The sequence below is a fragment of the Oncorhynchus mykiss genome, chromosome 32 (genome assembly GCF_013265735.2).
Source record: "Oncorhynchus mykiss isolate Arlee chromosome 32, USDA_OmykA_1.1, whole genome shotgun sequence".
Lineage (NCBI taxonomy): Eukaryota > Metazoa > Chordata > Actinopteri > Salmoniformes > Salmonidae > Oncorhynchus > Oncorhynchus mykiss.
Genome location: NC_050572.1, coordinates 20,071,910 through 20,095,402, shown reverse-complemented (window position 1 = coordinate 20,095,402; position 23,493 = coordinate 20,071,910). Strand labels below are relative to the sequence as shown.

Sequence of the window (23,493 nt, the reverse complement as noted above, 5' to 3'; positions counted from 1 at the left end):
ATAGACTTACTCATCCTGTTTCTTCCCCCTTCATCAGAGTAGCTATGACATATGCAAATGTATATCAGTAATCTAGCCTCTACTTGTAGGAAGCGCTCCATCCAGCACAAATCCAATCCTGTTACATCACCTCATTGGTCTGGCTCCAGAGATTGATGGTTTGTTGAATATCATCATTAGAGAAAGCAGTTAAAGGCATACTGTACTTCAGGATTTTGGCTGTGGGGATCTTTATCTACTTCCCGAGAGTCAGATGAGCTCGTGGATACCATTTGTATGTATCTGTGTGCAATTTAAAGGAAGTTGCTATTACTTGCACAATTGCTAACTAGCATTAGCGCTAATGAATGGAAGTCTACAGGTATCTGACTGGAAGTCTATGGGGATCTACTAGCATGCTAGTAGATACTCATAGACTTCCAGTCATTGGCTGGCAAAACTACTTCTAACTTCCTTAATACTGTACACAGACATAGAAATGGTATCCACACGTTCATTTGACTCTGGGGGAAGTAGATTAAGGGCCCTCATTTGTCAAAATCCCAAAGTCGTCTTTTAAGGTGAAAGTGAAACATGTAAGATTTTTCTATTATATTAAGTAACACTCTTTAGAGACGGAGGATTTGACTTTGGCTCTTTCCTAATTGCCACATTCACTATTGTCACTTTCTCCAATTAGAGGAGAAAGCGTTGAGGAACTACCGTAAAACTTAAATTAAACAAAAAGTCCCTTTTAATAGCTGGGCAACTGCACACATTTCAGCAAATAAACAGCTGTTACATTAAATATTTCAGTAATGCCTCGAAGAACTGATGACAAAGTTCTGTTTTTATCACAATTAAGAAACTGCTAGCCATTGTCAGATGAAATAAAGAGTTAACAATGATGATGAAAGAAAATAGGGCTAGAGGATAGATGATTCCTGCATTGGAAGACTGATGACAAACTTTGTTGGGAACCAACTGGAAGATGTTAATGTACAGCTCAGTAAGTCCTGGTAATCCGATCAGCACACTACCTCTGAAACCAGCTTTACATGATCCATAGGGCACCAAACATCTTTAAACACACACCTCTGCCAAACTCTGCCAACCTTTACTCTCTTCTGAAAATGTTCCAAGGGAAAGAGGATGTGTAACTCTCATTCTCATGCCTGGCTTGTGATTGGCAGATCAGAGCCCTGAAGTGCTAGTGGCTTGTGGGAAGTAAAAAAAAAAAAATACTTCCCCTGGGAGTTGAAACGCATGCCGACACATTTTTGATGTTTTTGAAGTTAAAATTGAATATTGAATCTTGAGACTCAAAGGCCTCCCTGTGGCAAGGCCGATTGTGATCATGTAAATATTCTTATCAGTTCCTCTGATCACTCTTCCTTAGTCCTTAAAAAAAGCTACTTTTTCTATTTTTCTGCCAAATGAAACGGACTCTGTGGTGATTGAGATGAAACCAGAGGAGTCATTCAATAATTTCCAACTTGAATCCCACAATGATTGTGCAGGCACAGATGGTCTGTGCACATACGGTTGTGGTGTTTCCGGGGGTTTCCCTTAGCTATAATAGGAGTCAGTGCTTAAATATCCTCAAAAGATTTTTGTAAATACTCTGCAACCAATCCAAGCATCAATCTGGACTTTATTACCAACAAAGGCGTGTTTGTATTTCCTTAATTTCATAGACTTCTATCCAAACCATAGATAGTGCCCAACAGATTGCTCACAAACACAAAGCAAACACTACAGTAGCTTCCACTGAGAATGGTGCTGCCAATGCAATGATACAGTGAGACGGAACAAAAACACTCAACACCACACACACAAACACTCCTGCCTGCACAAAAGCACTCAACACCACACACACAACAAACACTTCTGCCTGGAAAAAAAGCCCCCCCCCCCCCCCCCCCACACACACACACACACTCTCCTGCCTGCTCTAACGTGACAACAACAAGCACTCTACTGGAGGAGATGGAGAGGCAGAGGGAATCAGACAGCCCATCCGTGTGGAGGGCTAATCTAGAGGAAATGAATGAGTGTGAGTGTGTGTGAACGATCTGGGTGCTTTGTCACAGGGAATGGATGAGAGTCTGATTGGGCCCATGTGTGTGGCATGGGCTTGGGGCAGGGTTGTGTATGTGTATGAAGCACTCTCTTTAAGCCCCCTCTCGGCCCAGCATGAGCATGTGGGAATCATAACTGACAGAGTCCCCCTTCGTCTAATCACCCTTCACCCCCCCCCCCCCCCCCCCCCCCCCCCCCCCCTCATCATCACAAACACTACAACACTACAACTCACCTGCCAATTTCCACAACCCCTCTCTGGGCACGGCTCGGTTATTTTTCAGCACCTGATGATAATCTTTCTCATATCTCTTTCTTTCTTTGTGTGCTACACGTCAGGCAATAGTTATTAGCAAGCCTGCATGACAAATGGTATGCCTATTAGTCTTAATAATTACTTAGTAACTTGTTTTAAATCCACATCATAAGCAGTGAAGACAATGGCTATGAGACGATGGCTTTTACTGGCATAGAAAACAGCCATTTTGTGGTACGAACACGGGGAGCAGACTGAACAACATAAAATAAGGGATTTGTCTCAGTTGAGAGAGGACATTAACTTCGAGTCCTTCCTGATGAGAGGAGCGCTGCGCTTACTAGCGGGTTTGAAGGGCCCCTCAGAGGTTTGTGAGGCTTTAAAAAACCCTGTGTTTTTACATAAAGGCCTATTCAAACCGCTCCAGTTGACTCCTCAGAGACAGATCTGTCTTTCTGTGAGTGAGTCAACACCTCCTTCTCCACATTGTGGTGTTCCTCACTGGGACTTTAAATGTTCATTGTCAAGTCATAAGACTAGGATATGGGTTTATTGGGCTCAATGCTTTGTCGTTTAATGTGTAATAGTGTGGCCTCAACCGCCTTGTTTGTAATACAACAGAGGTTTTGCACTGGTACAAATCTTTATGATCACTCACACACTCATTCACGTGCACATGCATGTGTATAGTACACAGGCATGCATGCTCACACACACACACACACAAACACACACAACGATGACCTTTGTGATGGCAGTAATGCTTTGTAATCGGCATTTGAAAACATAGCTTTATTACTCGGAGCTGGGATGGTGAACTCTTTGAGCATCAATCAACCAGGTGAAGGGACTCTATCCCGAGGAGAGGACTAGAAGCCACCTGCTAAAACCCCTCTCTGGCACAGTTGCCATATCAACTGGGCCTAGCTGTCTCCATCTGATCCTTGATGAGTTAATAAAAATGAAAAGAATCTTCAATCCCTTTTGCATCCTCTCCACACTCACACGCACGCGCACACACATACACGCACGCACGCACGCACGCACGCACACACACACACACACACACACACACACACACACACACACACACACACACACACACACACACACACACACACACACACACACGTCTCTGACTTTCTGCCCTTTATTATTAATCCAGACAAAAACACTTCCGATCCTTCTGTAAGTATGTCATATAGCACCTTTGAAATGTAATTATCTCTAGATGACACAAGACACACACAGAAGAGTTCTGTAGGTCTACATCACATGGAGAGCAAAGGAAATTGTATTTTAATCAAGTAGACCTTTTGTCTGATTTTTGTATTGATTTGGTGTTGGGTTAGGGCCGCTTTAAATCGTGTGATATTTATTCAGAGTCCTGATGGTATTGGTTTCCTCCGTGTAAATCACGTTTGATTAGTTAAATATTTATTTTTCCTGATCTACCTGTGAATGTTGATATAAATACTGGTAATATGCATGTGATGTATGTCTGGGGACTCTCCATAAGACAGTTCACCATTGAGTAAAATATCTTGCCAGTGTTCTTCTAAGAAACAACTAGATGTGTATTAATGTGTAGACAGTTCACAATGTAATTAGTGTAATTAGCGAATGTGAAGTTATTTCTCTTCTTCTGTTTCACCATATGGACCTATACCCCAAGAGACTTTAGGAGAAAACAGAGGAGCCTGTCTTAGTCCTGAGGGAGAGGGAGAGGGAGAGAGAGAGAGAGAGAGAGAGAGAGAGAGAGAGCGAGAGAGAGGGAGAGGGAGAGAGCTGTCAGCAGTTTTTTTGGCTGCAACCCTAATTATGCACTAAAGCTTTATTTTTTTATTTAACAGGATGTTAAATTTCCATATTTTCATCTTAGATTAGTGGCATGATTTTGATAACTAGACAAAAGAATAATGAGCCATGGAATGAACCAACATTCTAATGTATAACAGAAATTGCTGTCATCTGAGGTGGTCAGTCAACAAAAGAAATGGCCGTACGTTTTTTACTGCAAACTTTCAGGGAAAGTCTTAAAATGATAGTTTAAACAATGTGGAAACATCATTGATACAACCAGTTTTTTTCCAATGGACAGCTCCTGTACAGTATACTTCAAAGTTTATGCAGACCTGTGGTTTCCTGCTACTACTTGCTTAGATGTTACATTTTCAGTTGGAAATTAAATCCCAAGAAACTGTGCATGTGAAGTTTTCCTGAAAACTGTGATGATGATGATGATGATGATGATGATGATGATGATGATGATGAGTTTTGCTACATGGACTAATGTACAAAATACACACAAAAAAATGGAGTGAACTATCCCTTTATTAATATAGTATAGGCCTACCATCAAAAGGTCCTGCAATCACAGGCAGTATTTGACTTTCACCACTGTATTTCAATGAATTCTCAAAACACACGGCAACAGTCTTTCTTTTGTGATGCCAAACTCCTCTGAAACAGGAGTCCTTTTCAGCTACAAATGCTGATAAGTGATAATTTTAGTTCACACTATTACAGTTGTGAGACCCACATGAATTCAATGTATTTACAGAAGTTTCAATATCCAAAATTAGACATAATCAGAAGGGAAGGCAAACATATTTCTGTTCTATATGTATGGTGTCCAAAATAGGACATTCTTAGCAGGAGTCATTTATATGGATACCATATTCATGGACAGAATCCACCCTTTTCAGTGGCTTTTTAAGTTCTTTGGGTAAATATCATTTTTGGGGAGCATGCTTGTTTTCCTGTATTAGCTAGGCCAGTGGAATTAAATTGTGAGAAACCCATAAACTTTAATTCAGGCCATTTGACATGCGGATAACCATTATGCCTCGTTTCTTCTTGCCACCGACAGGTAATTCAGATTAACTTTGAGGAGTTTGACCTGGAGATTGCCTACGACACGCTAACCATCGGTGACGGAGGGGAAGTGGGTGACCCCAAGACAATACTCCAAGTGTGAGTGGCTCAGCACTTTACTGTATCTATATTACTGTGTGTTTCACAGGCTGGAACAAAATAAATGGAATGGTATTGAACACATCCAACACATGGTTTCCATGTGTTTCATAGGATTCCATTCACTTCATTACAACCATTATTATGAGCCGTCCTCCCCTCATCAGCCTCCTGTGGTGGGTTTTATGTATTCTGTATGCAAATGGTATTGACGGTTAAGCCAGTTAACTACTGTATGGAGTTCATCAAGAGGTCATAGAGGTCATCAAAAGTTCAGGTGGAGAAGCTATCAATGGTCTTTGTGATTCTATATCCGTAACATAGACTATACTATTGTTGAATGTACTGTATTCCCTGCACCGCATATGAGACTATCAAGGCACAAGGCGAGACCCAAATGCAGACACAGGAGGCAGATGTTTGGACTCTTACAATGTTTATTAATCCAAAGGGGTAGACAAGAGAATGGTTGTGGACAGGCAAAAAGGTCGAAACCAGATCAGAGTCCAGGAGGTACAGAGTGGCAGACAGGCTCATGGTCAAGGCAGGCAGAATGGTCAGGCAGGCGGGTACAGAGTCCAGGAGGTACAGAGTGGTAGACAGGCTCATGGTCAAGGCAGGCAGAATGGTCAGGCAGGCAGGTACAGAGTCCAGGAGGTACAGAGTGGTAGACAGGCTCATGGTCAAGGCAGGCAGAATGGTCAGGCAGGCGGGTACAGAGTCCAGGAGGTACAGAGTGGTAGACAGGCTCATGGTCAAGGCAGGCAGAATGGTCAGGCAGGCGGGTACAGAGTCCAGGAGGTACAGAGTGGTAGACAGGCTCATGGTCAAGGCAGGCAGAATGGTCAGGTAGGCGGGTACAGAGTCCAGGAGGTACAGAGTGGTAGACAGGCTCATGGTCAAGGCAGGCAGAATGGTCAGGCAGGCGGGTACAGAGTCCAGGAGGTACAGAGTGGTAGACAGGCTCATGGTCAAGGCAGGCAGAATGGTCAGGCAGGCGGGTACAGAGTCCAGGAGGTACAGAGTGGTAGACAGGCTCATGGTCAAGGCAGGCAGAATGGTCAGGCAGGCGGGTTCAGAGTCCAGGAGGTACAGAGTGGTAGACAGGCTCATGGTCAAGGCAGGCAGAATGGTCAGGCAGGCGGGTACAGAGTCCAGGAGGTACAGAGTGGCAGACAGGCTCATGGTCAAGGCAGGCAGAATGGTCAGGCAGGCGGGTACAGAGTCCAGGAGGTACAGAGTGGCAGACAGGCTCATGGTCAAGGCAGGCAGAATGGTCAGGCAGGCAGGTACAGAGTCCAGAAACAGGCAACGGTCAAAACCGGGAGGACTAGAAAAAGGAGAATGCAAAAAGCAGAAGAACGGAAAAAACACTGGTTGACTTGGAAACATACAAGACGAACTGGCACAGAGAGACAGGAAACACAGGGATAAATACACTGGGGAAAACAAGCAACACCTGGAGGGGGTGTAGACAATCACAAGAACAGGTGAAACAGATCAGGGTGTGACAGAGACACTTAGTGGTAGTGTGCATGTTAACATTCATCTGCAAAGCTAGTGTAGTCCCCCATAACATTGACTCGATTTTAAAGATTGTCCATCAATGTGCCAGTACCGTGTTACAATCAGGGGGATAGTGTGTGTTGTTATCAATGTAACAGTCCCATGTTGCAGTGTGATAGTATAGTACGTGTCAGGGACGGACTGGGACCAGAAGTCGGCCCAGACATTTCTAACACACCGGCCCATTATTTTTTCTCTATTATACAAATACTGATACTTTGGCGTAAAAAAACACAATTTGGACAGGCCCATTCGGCTAAAGATGGACCAGCCATTGTGACATTTACCAGAACTGCCTAATAGCCAGTCCGTTTCTGGTATGTGTTGTTATAAATGCTATATTACAGTCAGGTTAATAGTTTATTGTCCATGTTCCAGTATCCATGTTACAGTCAGGTTAATAGTTTATTGTCCATGTTCCAGTATCCATGTTACAGTCAGGTTAATAGTTTATTGTCCATGTTCCAGTATCCATGTTACAGTCAGGTTAAACGTGTATTGTCATCCTCCCCCCAGTCTCTCAGGTAGCTTCGTCCCTGACCTCATTGTCAGCATGACCCATCAGATGTGGCTTCACCTCCAGTCAGACGAGAGCGTGGGCTCCATTGGCTTCAAGATCAACTTTAAAGGTACGTAGTGTGTGCGTGTGTGTGTGTGCGTGTGTGAATGAGGTCATGCGGTCTATATTCTATATTCTAGGTCTATATTCTAGGTCTATATTCTTCTATGTGTGTGTCCAAGTCCATAGGTAGGTGCATGATCAAGTGTTCCTGTATGTCCATGCATACATGCATGCGTGTCTCTGTGAAGGTGTGTGTGAGCGTGTGTGTGTGTGTGTGTTCCAAACTCTAGCAGCTAGCTACTAAAGCTGTGTTTTGCCTTGCATTGGCCTTGAGTCTTTTTATTTTTTTATTTAGGTAAGTCAATTAAGAACTAATTCTTATTTACAATGACTGCCTACCTGGGAACAGTGGGTTAACTGCCTTGTTGAGGGGCAGAACAACATATTTGTACCTTGTCAGCTCGGGATTTGATCCAGCAACATTTCGGTTACTGGCCCAACGCTCTAACCACTAGGCTACCTGCCGCCTCAAAAGTATCAATTAGACAGCTGAGGCCGATAGAGCCAGAGGGACTGTCACTAAGCCAGTGAGATTAGAGATGGACAGACTGTCACTAAGCCAGTGAGATGAGAGATAGACAGACATACTGTCAGTATAGCCAGTGAGATGATAGATGGACAGACAGACTGTCAGTACAGCCAGTGAGATGATAGATGGACAGACAGACTGTCACTAAGCCAGTGAGATGAGAGATGGACAGACAGACTGTCACTAAGCCAGTCAGATGAGAGATGGACAGACAGACTGTCACTAAGCCAGTCAGATGAGAGATGGACAGATGTACAGATGGACAGATGTACCAACTTGTCGAATGGCTGAATGGCCCTCCCTCCATTTCAATCCCTCGTTCTCTGAATAAATGAAGGAAGGCAGGTGTAGTGATTCTCAATCACTAGACTGTCACTATGAATGACGTCTTTTTGTCAAAGGTCACTGAGCCTGGTGACCTGTAACGTTCTCCTAAACTAATAGTTCATCACCTTGTGAACACTTGCAATCCTTATAAGGGGTTGTCACAGAAATCATACCTTACTATTTAGAGGGGGGGGCTCTAACCTGAAACAGAAGGAGGTTTCATCTCTCAAACAGCAGCCACATCCGCTGGATATGAGCTAGCATTTCCTCACAATATCCATATCTTTGATTATCTCCCCCCAAGCTCAGGGCTTTGTAATAAATTAGTGTCACAGTGATGAACAGCATGCCATCCACCCTAATGAATGAAAGTGAGTTAGGTGGAGAGAGAGAGGCATGAAAGAGGAATGAGGGGGCAGAGAGAGAGAAAAAATAGGGAAAATAAGGGAAATACACTATATATACAAAAGCATGTGGACACTCCTTCAGCTTAGTGGATTTGGTTATTTCAGCCACACCCCTTACTGACAGGTGTACAAAATCGAGCACACGGCCATGCAATCTCCATTGACAAACATTGGCAATAGAATGGCCTTACTGAAGAGCTCAAGTCAGTTCTTCAAATTTCTGCCCTACCAGAGCTGTCCCAATCAACTGTAAGTGCTATTATTGTGAAGTGGAAACATCTAGGAGCAACAACAGCTCAGCCGGGAAGTGGTAGGCCACACAAGCTCACCGAACGGGACAGCCTAGTGCTGAAGTGCATAGTGTGTAAAAATTGTCTATCTACAACACTCACTACTGAGTTCCAAACTGCCTCTGGAAGCAACGTCAGCACAATAACTGTTCGTCGGGAGATTCATGAAATGGGTTTCCATGCCGGAAAAGTTGCACACAAGCCTAAAATCACTATGCGTAATGCAAAGTGTCGGCTGGAATGGTGTAAAACTCGCCGCCATTGGACTCTGGAGCAGTAGAAATGCCTTCTCTGGAGTGATGAATCATGCTTCAGCATCTGGCAGTCCTACATACAAATCTGGTTTTGTCGGATGCCAGGAGAATGCTACCTGTCTCAATGCATAGTGTCAGCTTTAAGTTTGGTGGAGGAGGAATAATGGTCTGGGGCTGTTTTTCCTGGTTTGGGCTTGGTCCCTTAGTTCTAGTGAAAGCAAATCTTATCGCTACAGCATACTATGACATTCTAGATGATTCTGTGCTTCCAACTTTGTGGCAACAGTTTGGGGAAGGCCCATTCCTGTTTCAGCATGACAATGCCCCAGTGCACAAAGCAAGGTCCATACAGAAATGGTGTGTCGAGATCAGTCTGGAAGAACTCGACTGGCCTGCACAGAGCCCTGACCTCAACCCCATCAAACACCTTTGGAATGAATTGGAACGCCTACTGCGAGCCAGGCCTAATCACCCAACATCAGTGCCCGCTCTCGTGGCTGAATGGAAGAAAGTCCCTCAGCAATGTTCCAAAAGCTAGTGGAAAGCCTTCCCAGAAGTGTTGAGGCTTTTGCAGCAAAGGGGGGGACCAACTCCACATTAATGCCAATGATTTTGGAATGAGACGTTTGACAAGCTTTTGGTCATGTAGTGTACTGTACCTCTGAGTGCAAACTAACATGGAAAAACAGAATAAGTGGCTTAGTGTAATATCTCTGGAGGAAACAAAGGAGAGACCTGGTGGGGAAGAGATTGCAGTTTGATTTTTTTTTAAATGTCCTTGCGAAAAGACTTTACCATTATAACTGTAAACCATTCCTGACTGCTCATCAGTGTTCATTTGAGAGACATTGAGAGACTAAATATCAATTTACCCTCCCTAATACATGAAGAGGGAAATATTCTGGTTTATCTGCTACTGTAGCTAGCTTTCTTGCTGATGCTGCTGTGTGTAGTCTAATGAAGTCCTATATCTCTAAAATATTCATTTGAAATCCGTTGAATGTTCTCGCTTGGTGCCAGTACTTCACATCATTCTAGATGGTCCTAATTTAGTAGGCTATTTCATGCTTTTTGACCCTGTCATTTTGTGGTGACTTTAACCGCTCACATCCGTTCATACTGTACCTATTGCAGCAGAAACACTGACAGAGGAAGCAGGACAGAGAAATGTAAAGGTTGAAAAGGAGGTTTGGTAACATTTTACATTAAGTTGCTCTGATGCTTATTGTTTTAACAATGGTGTATTAGTAGACTGTTAAGAAAAAAGATTACCGAATTCTGGCAAATCACTTGACAAATCCATTTGCCCACAACCAATCATATGAGCTGAATATTTCAACACAATCACAGTTATCCAGTGATTTACAAGCAAATCAGTCTGTCTATAATATTCAGATCTCAGGTGAAATTAAGGGCACATTTTCATCAGCTGTGTTTCAGATTCCTGCATTCCCTGTATTCTAACCACGACAAGCTGTCAGCATTTTCAGGCGTGTCCTTGAGTTGCTTAAACTATTATTTTGTATCCCATTAGATACACATGAGTGTTGCAGGAGTTTATGTCATCATTATTTCTTATGCCCTTTAATTACAGATTCCAGAACATAATAGCCATTTGAATTTGTGTGTTGGCTGTACATGTCATTTCTCTCTCTCTCTCTCTCTCTCTCTCTCTCTCTCTCTCTCTCTCTCTCTCTCTCTCTCTCTCTCTCTCTCTCTCTCTCTCTCTCTCTCTCTCTCTCTCTCTCTCTCTCTTTCTCTCTCTCTCTCTCTCATATGGTTTGAGTGGTCACTAGTTTCAAATCATTGTGCTACACAAAACCACCAACTGTTTATGCAGTTAAATCATGTGCACACATACAAACAGAGAAAACTCTCAGCACTGGGTTCTCTCCACGATGATCTAATATGTTTTTCCAGCTCTTGAACAGTCAGCAGTCAGTCTGTGCTAGCAGCACGCTATCTCAGCTGAAGACTTCTGGAGAAATTAGTCATTTGTATTGCTGCAGGCTATGGATGATATTACAGTCTCATAGTGGGAATAGGCAGATCCCCCTGGGAGAGGCTAGTGGATATTGTGAACCAAATGGGAGTCATCATAGTGTGAGACCTAGAGAATGTAAAGGAAGCCAATCATATTTCAATGTTTAGCAGGTAGATTTAATGGTCACTATAAAACATTGATGTTCGCCTTTCAATTAAATATGTTCTTTATTATATGAATGAAATATAATGTAATGTGATGGGTACCCTGTATGGGGCTTTTAAGATAATTTTGTCTCCATCAAACACATACACTGAGTGTATGAAGCATATAGTGAGTGTATAAAACATTAGGAACACCTGCTCTTTCCATGACATAGACTGACCAGGTGAATCCAGGTGAAAGCTATGATCCCTTATTGGTGTCATTTGTTAAACTCACTTCAATCAGTGTAGATGAAGTGGAGGAGACAGATTAAATAATGATTTTTAAGCCTTGAGACAATTGATACATGGATTGTTTGTGTGCCATTCAGAGGGTGAATGGACAAGACAAAATATTTAAGTGCTTTTGAACAGGATATGGTAGTAGGTGCCAAGTGCACTGGTTTGAGTGTGTCAAGATGCAATGCTGCTGGGTTTTTCAGTCCCAACGGTTTCCCGTGTGTATCAAGAACGGTCCACCACCCAAAGGACATCCAGTGAACTTGTCACAACTGTAGGAAGCATTGGAGTCAACATCGGCCAGCATCTCTGTGGAACGCTTTTGACACCTTGTAGAGTCCATGCACAGACGACTTAAGGCTATTCTGAGGGGAAAAGGGGGTGCAACTCAATATTAAGAAGTTGTTCCTAATGTTTTGTATACTCAGTGTGTTTTACCAACAATTTTCTGTTATAAAACTTCTGCAACATTTCTAAGATTAGAATATGCTCCTATAGCTATGCATATCTCATTCCAGAGAGTGTGTCTGTAATTTAGACTGATTCTTCCCTTTGCATAACAAAGTTAATGACTTTGTGAAAGAGCTGTTGTGACTCCCGTCGATTTACCTGCCTGCGTTCTAATGTGCACTTAGCTTGGGTACCAGTTTCAGCATTTTGATTTCAGTTCCCCGTGGCTACATCTCTGTGTCTCCTGTGCTCTTTTCCTCTCTTTCTTTGCCTAGGCAATTTATCTCCTGTCAAAGATTTTACACAATGGGAGCAGATTTAATATCAGAAAAGCATAATTACATATTTTATATGACAATTTCCAGCGAAGCTCCAGTGAAGGTCATTCTTCACACCATTGGTGACCGGAACAGAGAGAGGACATCAGAGAGTACTATAGCGTGTAATGGGATGTGGGTTAAGGGGTGAGAAAAGGGTCAAGTTAGACCTTTAGAGATAAGAGCGGTGTCCCAAATGGAATATATAAAGGGGTGAAAGCCTTGCTTTTGACCAATATCTATAGGGTTCTGGTTAAATGTAGTGCAGTACAAGACAATTTAAGTCAAACCTGAAACTAGGCCACTCAGGAACATTCAATGTCATCTTGGTAAGCAACTCCAGTGTATATTTGGCCTTGAGTTTTAGGTTTTTGTCCTGCTGAAATTTGAATTGGTCTCCCAATGTCTGTTGGAAAGCAGACTAAAACAAGTTTTCCTCTAGGATTTTGCCTGTGCTTAGCTCTGTTCTGTTTCTTTTTTTCTTAAAAAACTCCCTAGTCCTTGCCAATGACAAGTATACCCATAACATGATGCAGCCACCATGCTTGAAAATGTGAAGAGTAGTACGCTTTGTGTTGAGGACATGAAGTTAACTTCTTTGCCACATTTTTAGCAGTTTTACTTTAGTGCCTTATTGCAAACAGGATGCATGTTTTGTAATATTTTTTATTCTGTACAGGCTTCCTTCTTTTCACTCTGTCATTTAGGTTAGTATTGTGGAGTAACTACAATGTTATTGATCCATCCATAGTTTTCTCCAATCACAGCCATTAAACTCTGTAACCAACGTTCCCTCTAAGCTGCTTGTGTGCGAAATATCCGCCCACACAGAGAAGCACGAGATTGAACTTCACTCAACATTCAAGAGTTTTCCCAGAGTTTTCCCCTTTCGTTAACACTATCAACGCTTCCCTTTACTGTGGAAATTGTGATAAAATCAATCCAATATTGGCCACTTTCAATGTAACACACCAAAACAAATTGAACTATGTAAGACTTATCATTCAAAACTATGCAAGATATTTTTTGTGGGCAGAACGCTTCGGAGGAGGATTATGTTGCATTGACACACACGACTCAGCCTGTACTCTACGCAGACTGGTGCGTCATAAGCAATTAAAGCTGCAGTAGACCTATATGCAAATAGACCATTGCCATATATGGATCTGTGCCATTCCCTTTGAACTGGACTGTGTTTACCGCATGAGCGTAATGAGTAGATGTACTTATTTTGAGATCAAAGCGAGAGCTTCATGTAGCCACTTGGGCACATTTTTTCATGTTGTTTGCTAGTTAGTTAGTTATTGAGGGAACATTGTCTGTAACTGTTTTGGCCTCATGGTGACATCCCTGAGCAGTTTCCTTTCTCTCCGGCAAATGAGTTAGGAAGGACGCCTGTATATTTGCAGTGACTGGGTGTATTGATACACCATCCAAAGTGCAATTATTAACTTCACAATGGCCAAAGGGATATTCAATCTCTGTTCTTTTTATTTTTACCCAACTATCAATAGGTGCCTTTCTTTGCGAGGCATTGGAAAACCTCCCTGTTCTTTGTGGTTGAATCTGTGTTTGAAATTCACTTCTCGACTGAGGGACCTCACAGATAATTGTATGTGTGGGGTACAGAGATGACGTAGTCATTCAAAAATCATGTTAAACACTATTATTGCAAACACTGAGTGAGTCCACGCAACTTAATATGTGACTTGTTAATCAAATTTTTACTGCTGAACTTATTTAGGCTTGCCTTAACAAAGGGGTTGAATACTTTTTGACTCAAGACATTTCATCTTTTCATTTTTAAGGCCAGGCACCACAGGCTGAAATAACATTTTTGCATCTACCTATACATTTGCAATTTGTCGGTATTTTGGTCCATTAATATGAGTATTTTCATAAAGTATACATAACAATGTAAAAAACTTCATGAAATGTATATTTTCTTAAGTTCGTCATACTACCGTCATCAAAATGTTAATGCATTTTCAACACTTTAAATTGGAAATCAGTCATTTCAAAGCTCACTGCATTGAATTACAGATCATTTTAAGGCCCATTTAATAGAGAATGTTACAAACTGGACAATATTTAGTAACCTACTTTGAAGAGATGGTGACTGGGTCTAAAAAGGCATTTGGAGTTTTGTAGCCTATATCCCGTGTACAGTACTTGTCTATAACTACCATTTCCCGAAAGTCAGACTCTTCCCACACACCATTTACTTTTTTTCATCTATTGTGTCCTTAGATACAGTGGGGCAAAAAAAGTATTTAGTCAGCCACCAATTGTGCAAGTTCTCCCACGTAAAAAGATGAGAGAGGCCTGTAATTTTCATCACAGGTACACTTCAACTGTGACAGACAAAATTTGAAAAAAAAAATCCAGAAAATCACATTGTAGGATTTTTAATGAATTTATTTGCAAATTATGGTGGAAAATAAGTATTTGGTCACCTACAAACAAGCAAGATTTCTGGTTCTCACAGACCTGTAACTTCTTCTTTAAGAGGCTCCTCTGTCCTCCACTCGTTACCTGTATTAATGGCACCTGTTTGAACTTGTTATCAGTATAAAAGACACCTATAGCTAGTCATTTATATATTTTTTCAAATCCTGTCATATACAGTAAAATTCCAATTTGATCTAATTTGGATGCATGGTCCTGCTGTCAATTAAGCCTATCCAATTAACAGGGGTAAGTGTTTAAGTATCCCCTTTACCCCCAAAATATATACTGTTCAATGAATCATCCTGATTTCACCCAGTAGAGGTTAGAAGGTTCAACACAGAAATGGAAACGAATTGTTCAGCATATTTCCCTTGTTATTATCTTTGTTTTTGTCATGCACACGTTCTTAAAGATTCCATGCATATGGCCAATAAGATTCTGAGCTGGAAGTAGGACAAAGAAAGAAGGAATTGAGTTGTAGGTAGTAACAAGCGGAATAGTCGAGGAGAATTACATTCTGTGGGTGAAAACATGGTGTGAGGTTAATTTCCCTGAATATGATGGTGTACTGAAGCAAACAAGGCAAAGCTGCCTCTCATTTCTGAGTGAATTTCATTTTATTGCCATTAAGGCAAACATTGTCATCCTGTAGAGCTCAGTAATGATGGCAATGAGTAATTTCCGGAGGACGCTGTGAGGAAAGAAATATATAAATCATGATTAATCCACATTGAATCATTCCATGACGTCAGAGCAAAAATAAAGACTATGAACAATAACACAGGTTTAATTTGAATATTTCTATAAAGACAGTGGATGCTTCCCAAATCGTACCCTATTTCCTATATAGTGTGCAATAGATAGAAAATAGGGTGCCATTTGAGATACACAAACCCTGTTGGAGTGATTAATACTTGATCCTGTATTTACCATTTGAATATGAAGTGTGTGCTTATTTGTTCATCTAAATGAGTGCTAGATGAGCTTGAATAAAGTGACAATGAGATAAGAATAGCTGCATTGATAGATTCAATATTATTGGAAGACTTGGGGAGTTCTTAGAGTACTGTAAAATGTCACAAACACAGACATATACTGGGACACACACACACAATACTGGGACACACACACATCAGATGACTCCATACTCCTGCTTCCTGTTAACAAGCAGAATATCAAACAGGAAGTACTCCTGACTCTCTCCATTGAGAAATGGTCATCAAAATCAGAAAGCTGATTGGAGTATTTTCCGAGACACCGTCGATAACATCAACCAGCTAACCACATCCGTCACCGGCTTCATTAGGAAATGCATCAGTGGCGTTGTCCCCACAGTTAAGGTTCACTGCATCCCCAATCAAAAGCCCTGGATTAATACAGAGGTTGGCACCAAGCTAAAGGACAGGGCTCCCGCACACAGGGCTATCACAGAAAACACTGACTCTACGGGTCAGGACATTAAGTACAAGAAGTCCCCCTTACGACCTCTGCAGTCATCAAACGAGCAAAATAACTTACTTACAAGCCCTTAACCAACAATGCCGTTTTAAGGAAATACCTACAAAAAAGTAAGATATAAGAATTACATAATTAAAGATCAGCAGTAAATAACAATAGCAGGGCTATATAGAGGGGGTACCGGTACAGAGTCAATGTTCAGGGGAAACGGTGTCGAGGTAATTGAGGTAATATGTACATGTAGGTAGAGTTGATAATGTGACTATGCATAGATAATAACAGAGAGTAGCAGCAGCGTAGGAGGGGGAGGGGGCAATGCAAATAGTCTGGGTGCAGTCACTGTGAGAACAACTTCCTTGATGCACTTATTGATAAAGGCAGTGGCTGATTTGGTGTACTCCTCAATGTCATCAGAAGAATCCCGGAACATATTCCAGTCTGTGATATCAAAACAGTCCTGTAGTTTAGCATCTGCTTCATCTGACCACTTTTTTATAGACAGAGTCACTGGTGCTTCCTGCTTTAATTTTAGCTTGTATGCAGGAATCAGGAGGTTAGAATTATGGTCAGATTTGCCAAATGGATGGCGAGGGAGAGCTTTGTACGCATCTCTGTGTGTGGAGTAAAGGTGCTTTAGAATGTTTTTCCCTCTGGTTGGACATTTTTAACATGCTGATATACAGTGCCTTGCGAAAGTATTCGGCCCCCTTGAACTTTGCGACCTTTTGCCACATTTCAGGCTTCAAACATAAAGATATAAAACTGTATTTTTTTGTGAAGAATCAACAACAAGTGGGACACAATCATGAAGTGGAACGACATTTATTGGATATTTCAAACTTTTTTAACAAATCAAAAACTGAAAAATTGGGCGTGCAAAATTATTCAGCCCCCTTAAGTTAATACTTTGTAGCGCCACCTTTTGCTGCGATTACAGCTGTAAGTCGCTTGGGGTATGTCTCTATCAGTTTTGCACATCGAGAGACTGAATTTTTTTCCCATTCCTCCTTGCAAAACAGCTCGAGCTCAGTGAGGTTGGATGGAGAGCATTTGTGAACAGCAGTTTTCAGTTCTTTCCACAGATTCTCGATTGGATTCAGGTCTGGACTTTGACTTGGCCATTCTAACACCTGGATATGTTTATTTTTGAACCATTCCATTGTAGATTTTGCTTTATGTTTTGGATCATTGTCTTGTTGGAAGACAAATCTCTGTCCCAGTCTCAGGTCTTTTGCAGACTCCATCAGGTTTTCTTCCAGAATGGTCCTGTATTTGGCTCCATCCATCTTCCCATCAACTTTAACCATCTTCCTTGTCCCTGCTGAAGAAAAGCAGGCCCAAACCATGATGCTGCCACCACCATGTTTGACAGTGGGGATGATGTGTTCAGGGTGATGAGCTGTGTTGCTTTTACGCCAAACATAACGTTTTGCATTGTTTCCAAAAAGTTCAATTTTGGTTTCATCTGACCAGATCACCTTCTTCCACATGTTTGGTGTGTCTCCCAGGTGGCTTGTGGCAAACTTTAAACGACACTTTTCATGGATTTCACTTTTCAAGACCAGCCATGATCTGCCCAATGATACCTTTCAACCAGATGAACTCAATGTATTTTATAGACTCTTCGACAATAACAACACCGTGCCTTGCGTGAGTGCCCACACTGACCCAGAGGACTGAGTGATCTCGTTCTCCAAGGCCGACGTGAGTAAGGTCTTTAATCAGGTCAATCCTTGTAAGGCCACAGGGCCGGATGGTATTCCAGGGGGCGGTCTCAGAGCATTCGCAGAGCAGCTGGCAGGTATATTCACTGTAATTTTCAACCTCTCATTGTCCCAGTCTGTAATCCCCACATGTTTTAAGATGACCACCATCATTCATGTTCCCAAAAACTCTAAGGCTTCATGCCACAATGCCTACCGCCTTGTAGCACTCACATCTGTAATCATGAAGTGCTTTGAGAAGCTGGTTATGGCACACATCAATTCCATCATTACAGACACCCTAGACCCACTCCAATTTGCATATGTAAAGGTGTGATTATCTCAGTACATTAATTCAAGGCAACCAGGATTTCGGGGTTCTCACATTATCTTGGTTTGTTGACTGCTTTTAATTATCCTCTTTTGTTTTTTGATTGAAGTAAAAGTTTAGAGTTGGTAAGAACAATGTAATCACAATACTGTGGGTCACTTTTACACAAAATAAACCCCATTTCAAAGTTCAAAATTACAACCAAATGCATATAATAAATAGCTCACATCCAAATAGGAATGAACCTTGACTCTGTTGCCTACTTTAAGTAACACAGAAAATAGACAACATTACTTAATATTTAAGCAAAATCGTGTATGACTAAACTCATGAAACCGGTTCCGTCAACCTTGAAAAAACACCAAAATAATTATAAAATGTAAAAAAGCTGGCTTCACTGTCTGTATTTCCTTTACAGACTAAACACATAAAATATAACTTTGTATGAAAGTAAAAATCCCCTCTTAAAGACCTTAATCCACATAAAAACGAATGAATTATTAATCACAAAAACAACCCTACTGTTGTTAGACCGTACAGACTTATCACAGCACAAAACTTGTGAACACCAAAACATAAACTGTCACCTCAAGCCCACTTTATCGCTGTATGGCTATTAATAAGGTCTGTCTTTTAACCAGAATGTAATTCCATTTGTAGTGAATAATATCCCTTAGAATTTTTAACTAGTAGTGTCACTTGGGTGTGTTGCTAGCATTTAGCTACTGTCTTCATTAGTACTTTCATTGTTACTAGTATTTTCTTCTTAGATGACAACATATCAAATTGTGGACTACAGGAAAAGGCGGGCCGAAAGGCCCCCATTAACATCAACGGGGCTGTAGTGGAGCGGGTCGAGAGTTTCAAGTTCCTTGGTGTCCACATCACCAATGATTTATCATGGTCCAAACCCACCAAGACAGTTGTGAAGAGGGCACAACAACACCCCTCAGGAAACTGAAAATATTTGGCATGGGTCCCCAGATCCTCAAAAGGTTCTACAGCTACACCATCGAGAGCACCCTGACCAGTTGCATCACCGCCTGGTACGGCAAGGTCTCGGCATCTGACCGTAAGGCGCTACAGAGGGTAGTGCGTACGGCCCAGCACATCACTGGGGCCAAGCTTCCTGCAATCCAGGACCTATACAATAGGCGGTGTCAGAGGAAAGCCCATAACATTGTCAGAGACTCCAGTCACCCAAGTAATAGACTGTTTTCTCTGCTACCGCACGGCAAGCGGTACCAGAGTGCCAAGTCTAGGACCAAAAGTCTCCATAACAGCTTCTACCCCAAAGCCATAAGACTGCTGAACAATTAATCAAATGGCCACCGGACTATTACATTGAGCTTCCTGCCATCTAGGACCTCTATATCAGGCGGTGGGAAAGGAAAGCCCAGACAAATGTTAAAGACTCCAGCAACCCAAGACATAGACTGTTTTTTCTTCTTCCGCACTGGCAAACGGTACCGGCATATCAAGTCTGACACCAACAGACTCCTGAACAGCTTCTATCCACAAGCCAAAAGACTGCTAAATAGCTAACAAAATGGCTACACAGACTGAATTGACCCATGCATTTATTCATTTTTGAACTGTTTTTATGCACACTTACAGGACTCTACACACTCACGCACACTGACACAGCAACACAAACACATACACACACTCACTTAATTATTTGCTCACACACACATAACATGCATACACATTCATACTAACTCTACAAACATGCACACACACTCACATACAATCGTCATATACACTGCTGCTATTGTGTTTGTCATATATCTTGATGCCTAGTCACCTTACTCCTATACATACAGTATCTACCTCTGTCAATCCAGTATCCCTGCACATTGTAAATATTCTATTGGAACTGACCCTGAACTGACCCTTTTATTTTTATTTATTGTGTGTTTTTGTTCTACGTTGTTATTTTTTGTACTACATTGATATTGATTAATGCATAGTTGAGTATAGATCGTGCAAGAAAGGCATTTCACAGTTTTTGTGCACATGACATTAACACTTTCAACTTGAACACAAACACACACACACACACACACACACACACACACACACACACACACACACACACACACACACACACACACACACACACACACTGATTCATTTGTGTCCACCAAACTGAAAAGAGCTGAAGGTTTGGGACCCCTGTGACAGATTTAAAACCTCCATGTGCAATGACTGGAATGAAGATGTGGGACCCTGATTAGGTCATAAACTGAGTATATATCTCATGAGCTCAAATTACGTATCGTGTTCTATTGATGAGATGTTAATGTACTTTTATGGAGCCTTGGAGGACAAATCACAGTTTCATCTTTGACAAAGTTCCTGATGTGACAGATATAGTTTCAAATTATAATGGTCACGTTGATGTCGGCCAATTCCATTGTTTTTTACATACTGTACACTGTGGAAGCTGAATCTGTACATGAATTCAGTGTGTGCAGACATGCTTATTAAATACGTGTAGAAATACCATTGTAACAAGGGTTCAGAGAAAGAAAATACTACTAGAAGGAAAATGAAGACCAGATGTAGGCAGCATACAAGAGGTCATAAAACCTGACTTTATTCTCTAGAAGCAACCATCATATCGGTCACATTACAGACAGGAAATTATGAACACATGTCAGGCATTACTAATCAATGATCATCAACTCCAATTTCCAACTCTTACAATATTTATTGAGGAAATACCCTATTAGGGGTTAATGTAATGACCAGATGAACTACTGGTAATTAACTATCAGTTCTCGCAAAGGCTTTTTCCTACATGAGACTGAACAAGTATGAGAAGATTATTATGGAATATGAGCGTACCCCGAGGAAATGTTGGTAGGGTTTCTGTATGGTTTCTGTAGCTATGAGCAATACATTGCTCTGTAGTATCATTTGAAGGCTACACATGAATTTACAATTGATAGAAATACAGAGTGAATACAGAGAAATAAGGAATGCTGAGTTGCAAAGAAAAAGCCATTTCTCAGACTGGCCAATAAAAGAAAAGATTAAGATGGACAAAAGAACACAGACACTGCACAGAGGAGCTCTGCCTAGAAGGCCAGCATCCCGGAATCGCCTATTCACTGTTGATGTTGAGATTGGTGTTTTGCGGGTACTATTTAATGAAGCTGCCAGTTGAGGACTTGTGAGGCGTCTGTTTCTCAAACTAGACACTCTAATGTACTTGTCCTCTTGCTCAGTTGTGCACCGGGCCACCCACTACTCTTTCTATTCTGGTTAGAGCCAGTTTGCGCTGTTCTGTGAAGGGAGAAGTACACAGCGTTGTACGAGATCTACAGTTTCTTGGCAATTTCTCGCATGGAATAGCCTTCATTTCTCAGAACAAGAATAAACTGATGAGCTTCAGAAGAAAAGAAAAGTCTTTGTTTCAGGTAATTTTGAAACCCACAAATGCTCCAGATACTCAACTAGTCTAAAGAAGGCCAGTTTTATTGCTTCTTTAATCAGAACAACAGTTTTCAGCGGTGCTAACATAGCTTAAAAAGGGTTTGCTATGATCAATTAGCCTTTTAAAATTATAAACTTGGATGAGCTAACCCTATGTGCCATTGGAACACAGGAGTGATGGTTGCTGATAATGGGCCTCTGTACGCCTATGTAGATATTCCATAAATAATATGCAGTTTCCAGCTACAATAGTCATTTACAACATTAACAATGTCTAAAGTGTATTTCTGATCAGTTTGATGTTATTTAAAAAAAAGAAGTACATTTCTAAGTGACCCCAAACTTTTGAATGGTAGTGTATGTCTGACTATCATTTGATTTATCCACTTGAGAGTTTCTCATTCTATTTCTCATCTATAGCAAGGGCAAACACGAAGGAATACAACTAAGCTGAATTCACTTCAGGGAGACAATTGAATTTGTTACTCAGCCACGTCACCTTGGGATTAATTAATCGAGGGTTCTTCAGCAGAACTTTAAAAAATCAGCCGTTTCCAGCTACTATAGTCATTTACAACATTAACAATGTCTACACTGTATTTCTGATCAATTTGATGTTATTTTAATGGCCCAAAAAATGTGCTTTTCTTTCAAAAACAAGGACATTTCTAAGTGACCCCAAACTTTTGAACGGTAGTGTATATCTCTTGATGAGTTGGTCAAGTTTTACTCAACAGTACTCATACAGTACAAGCGTATTACTGTAAGGCTTTCAAAATCTCAGATACAGATTCACATCCTCATTAGAATAGATGTGGGCTTATACTAGCGTGGCTCCCTTCCCGTCCTTTGAATCTCTGTTAGTGACTTTCATCTTTGAGATGTTCTTTTCTCTAGTTCCACATCGGGCCTTTGAATAAACTTCTTAAATGTCGATTCAAATTGGACTGTAATTCTCAGGGAAGGCTGAATCTAGCTTAATGATCAATTCTTAGCCAAGATTTATGAAAGGTAAATCTCACTGGTAGTATTTAAAATTAGCATACGTGAGGAGTAGGCATACGATGACATATTCTTCACCCTTTTGCATGTACAATGTGGTTGCTACTTCCTATAAATTGGGCTTCTGTGATAGCCTGTATTGTTGACTGGAAATACATGTACTTGTATTGCTAGAAATGGACAATGAATGCCCCATTCTGGCCTTATTGCTGTGTGTTACATTACTTACAGAGGCTTGGCAATATCGTTACAATTTGTCCAGCTGTTCCTGGAAGCATGCAGGAGTAGAAACCCCCCCACAGAAGGCCAGGCTAGGGGCAAACAGTATGCATTGTGCTTATGAGCACATCATACTCATGCCAGGTAGGATATAACAATTGACCATTTCCCCACAGACAAAGATGGCCTTAGTGTTTAATATTCTGTCGCCAGGCATTATTCAGATGCGACGTGCACTGCTCTAAAGCAATTTGTTCTCTATCTATTCTGATGTCGTGAAACACAGAGCAGTAAATATGCTCTAACCTTCCCAGGACCGGCCCGGCCCTCCCTCCCTCCCTACAGATTGAACAGCCCAGCCCAGGCAGTCAGGGCGGTAGGTATTGTGGTTCCCATAAAGACG

The 23,493-nt window shown here is 41.4% G+C and overlaps 1 protein-coding gene across 2 annotated transcripts in view; it reads left to right on the top strand.

The window, feature by feature from the left end:
* The window catches only part of LOC110489401 (CUB and sushi domain-containing protein 3), a 650,169-nt gene that overhangs the window by 368,626 nt on the left and 258,050 nt on the right, over window positions 1-23,493 (top strand). For both annotated transcript variants that reach the window (XM_036971421.1, XM_036971422.1), the window contains exons 11-12: window positions 5,190-5,293; window positions 7,376-7,488. In XM_036971421.1, coding sequence (XP_036827316.1) covers window positions 5,190-5,293; window positions 7,376-7,488 — 217 coding nt within the window. The remainder of the gene's footprint in view (window positions 1-5,189; window positions 5,294-7,375; window positions 7,489-23,493) is intronic.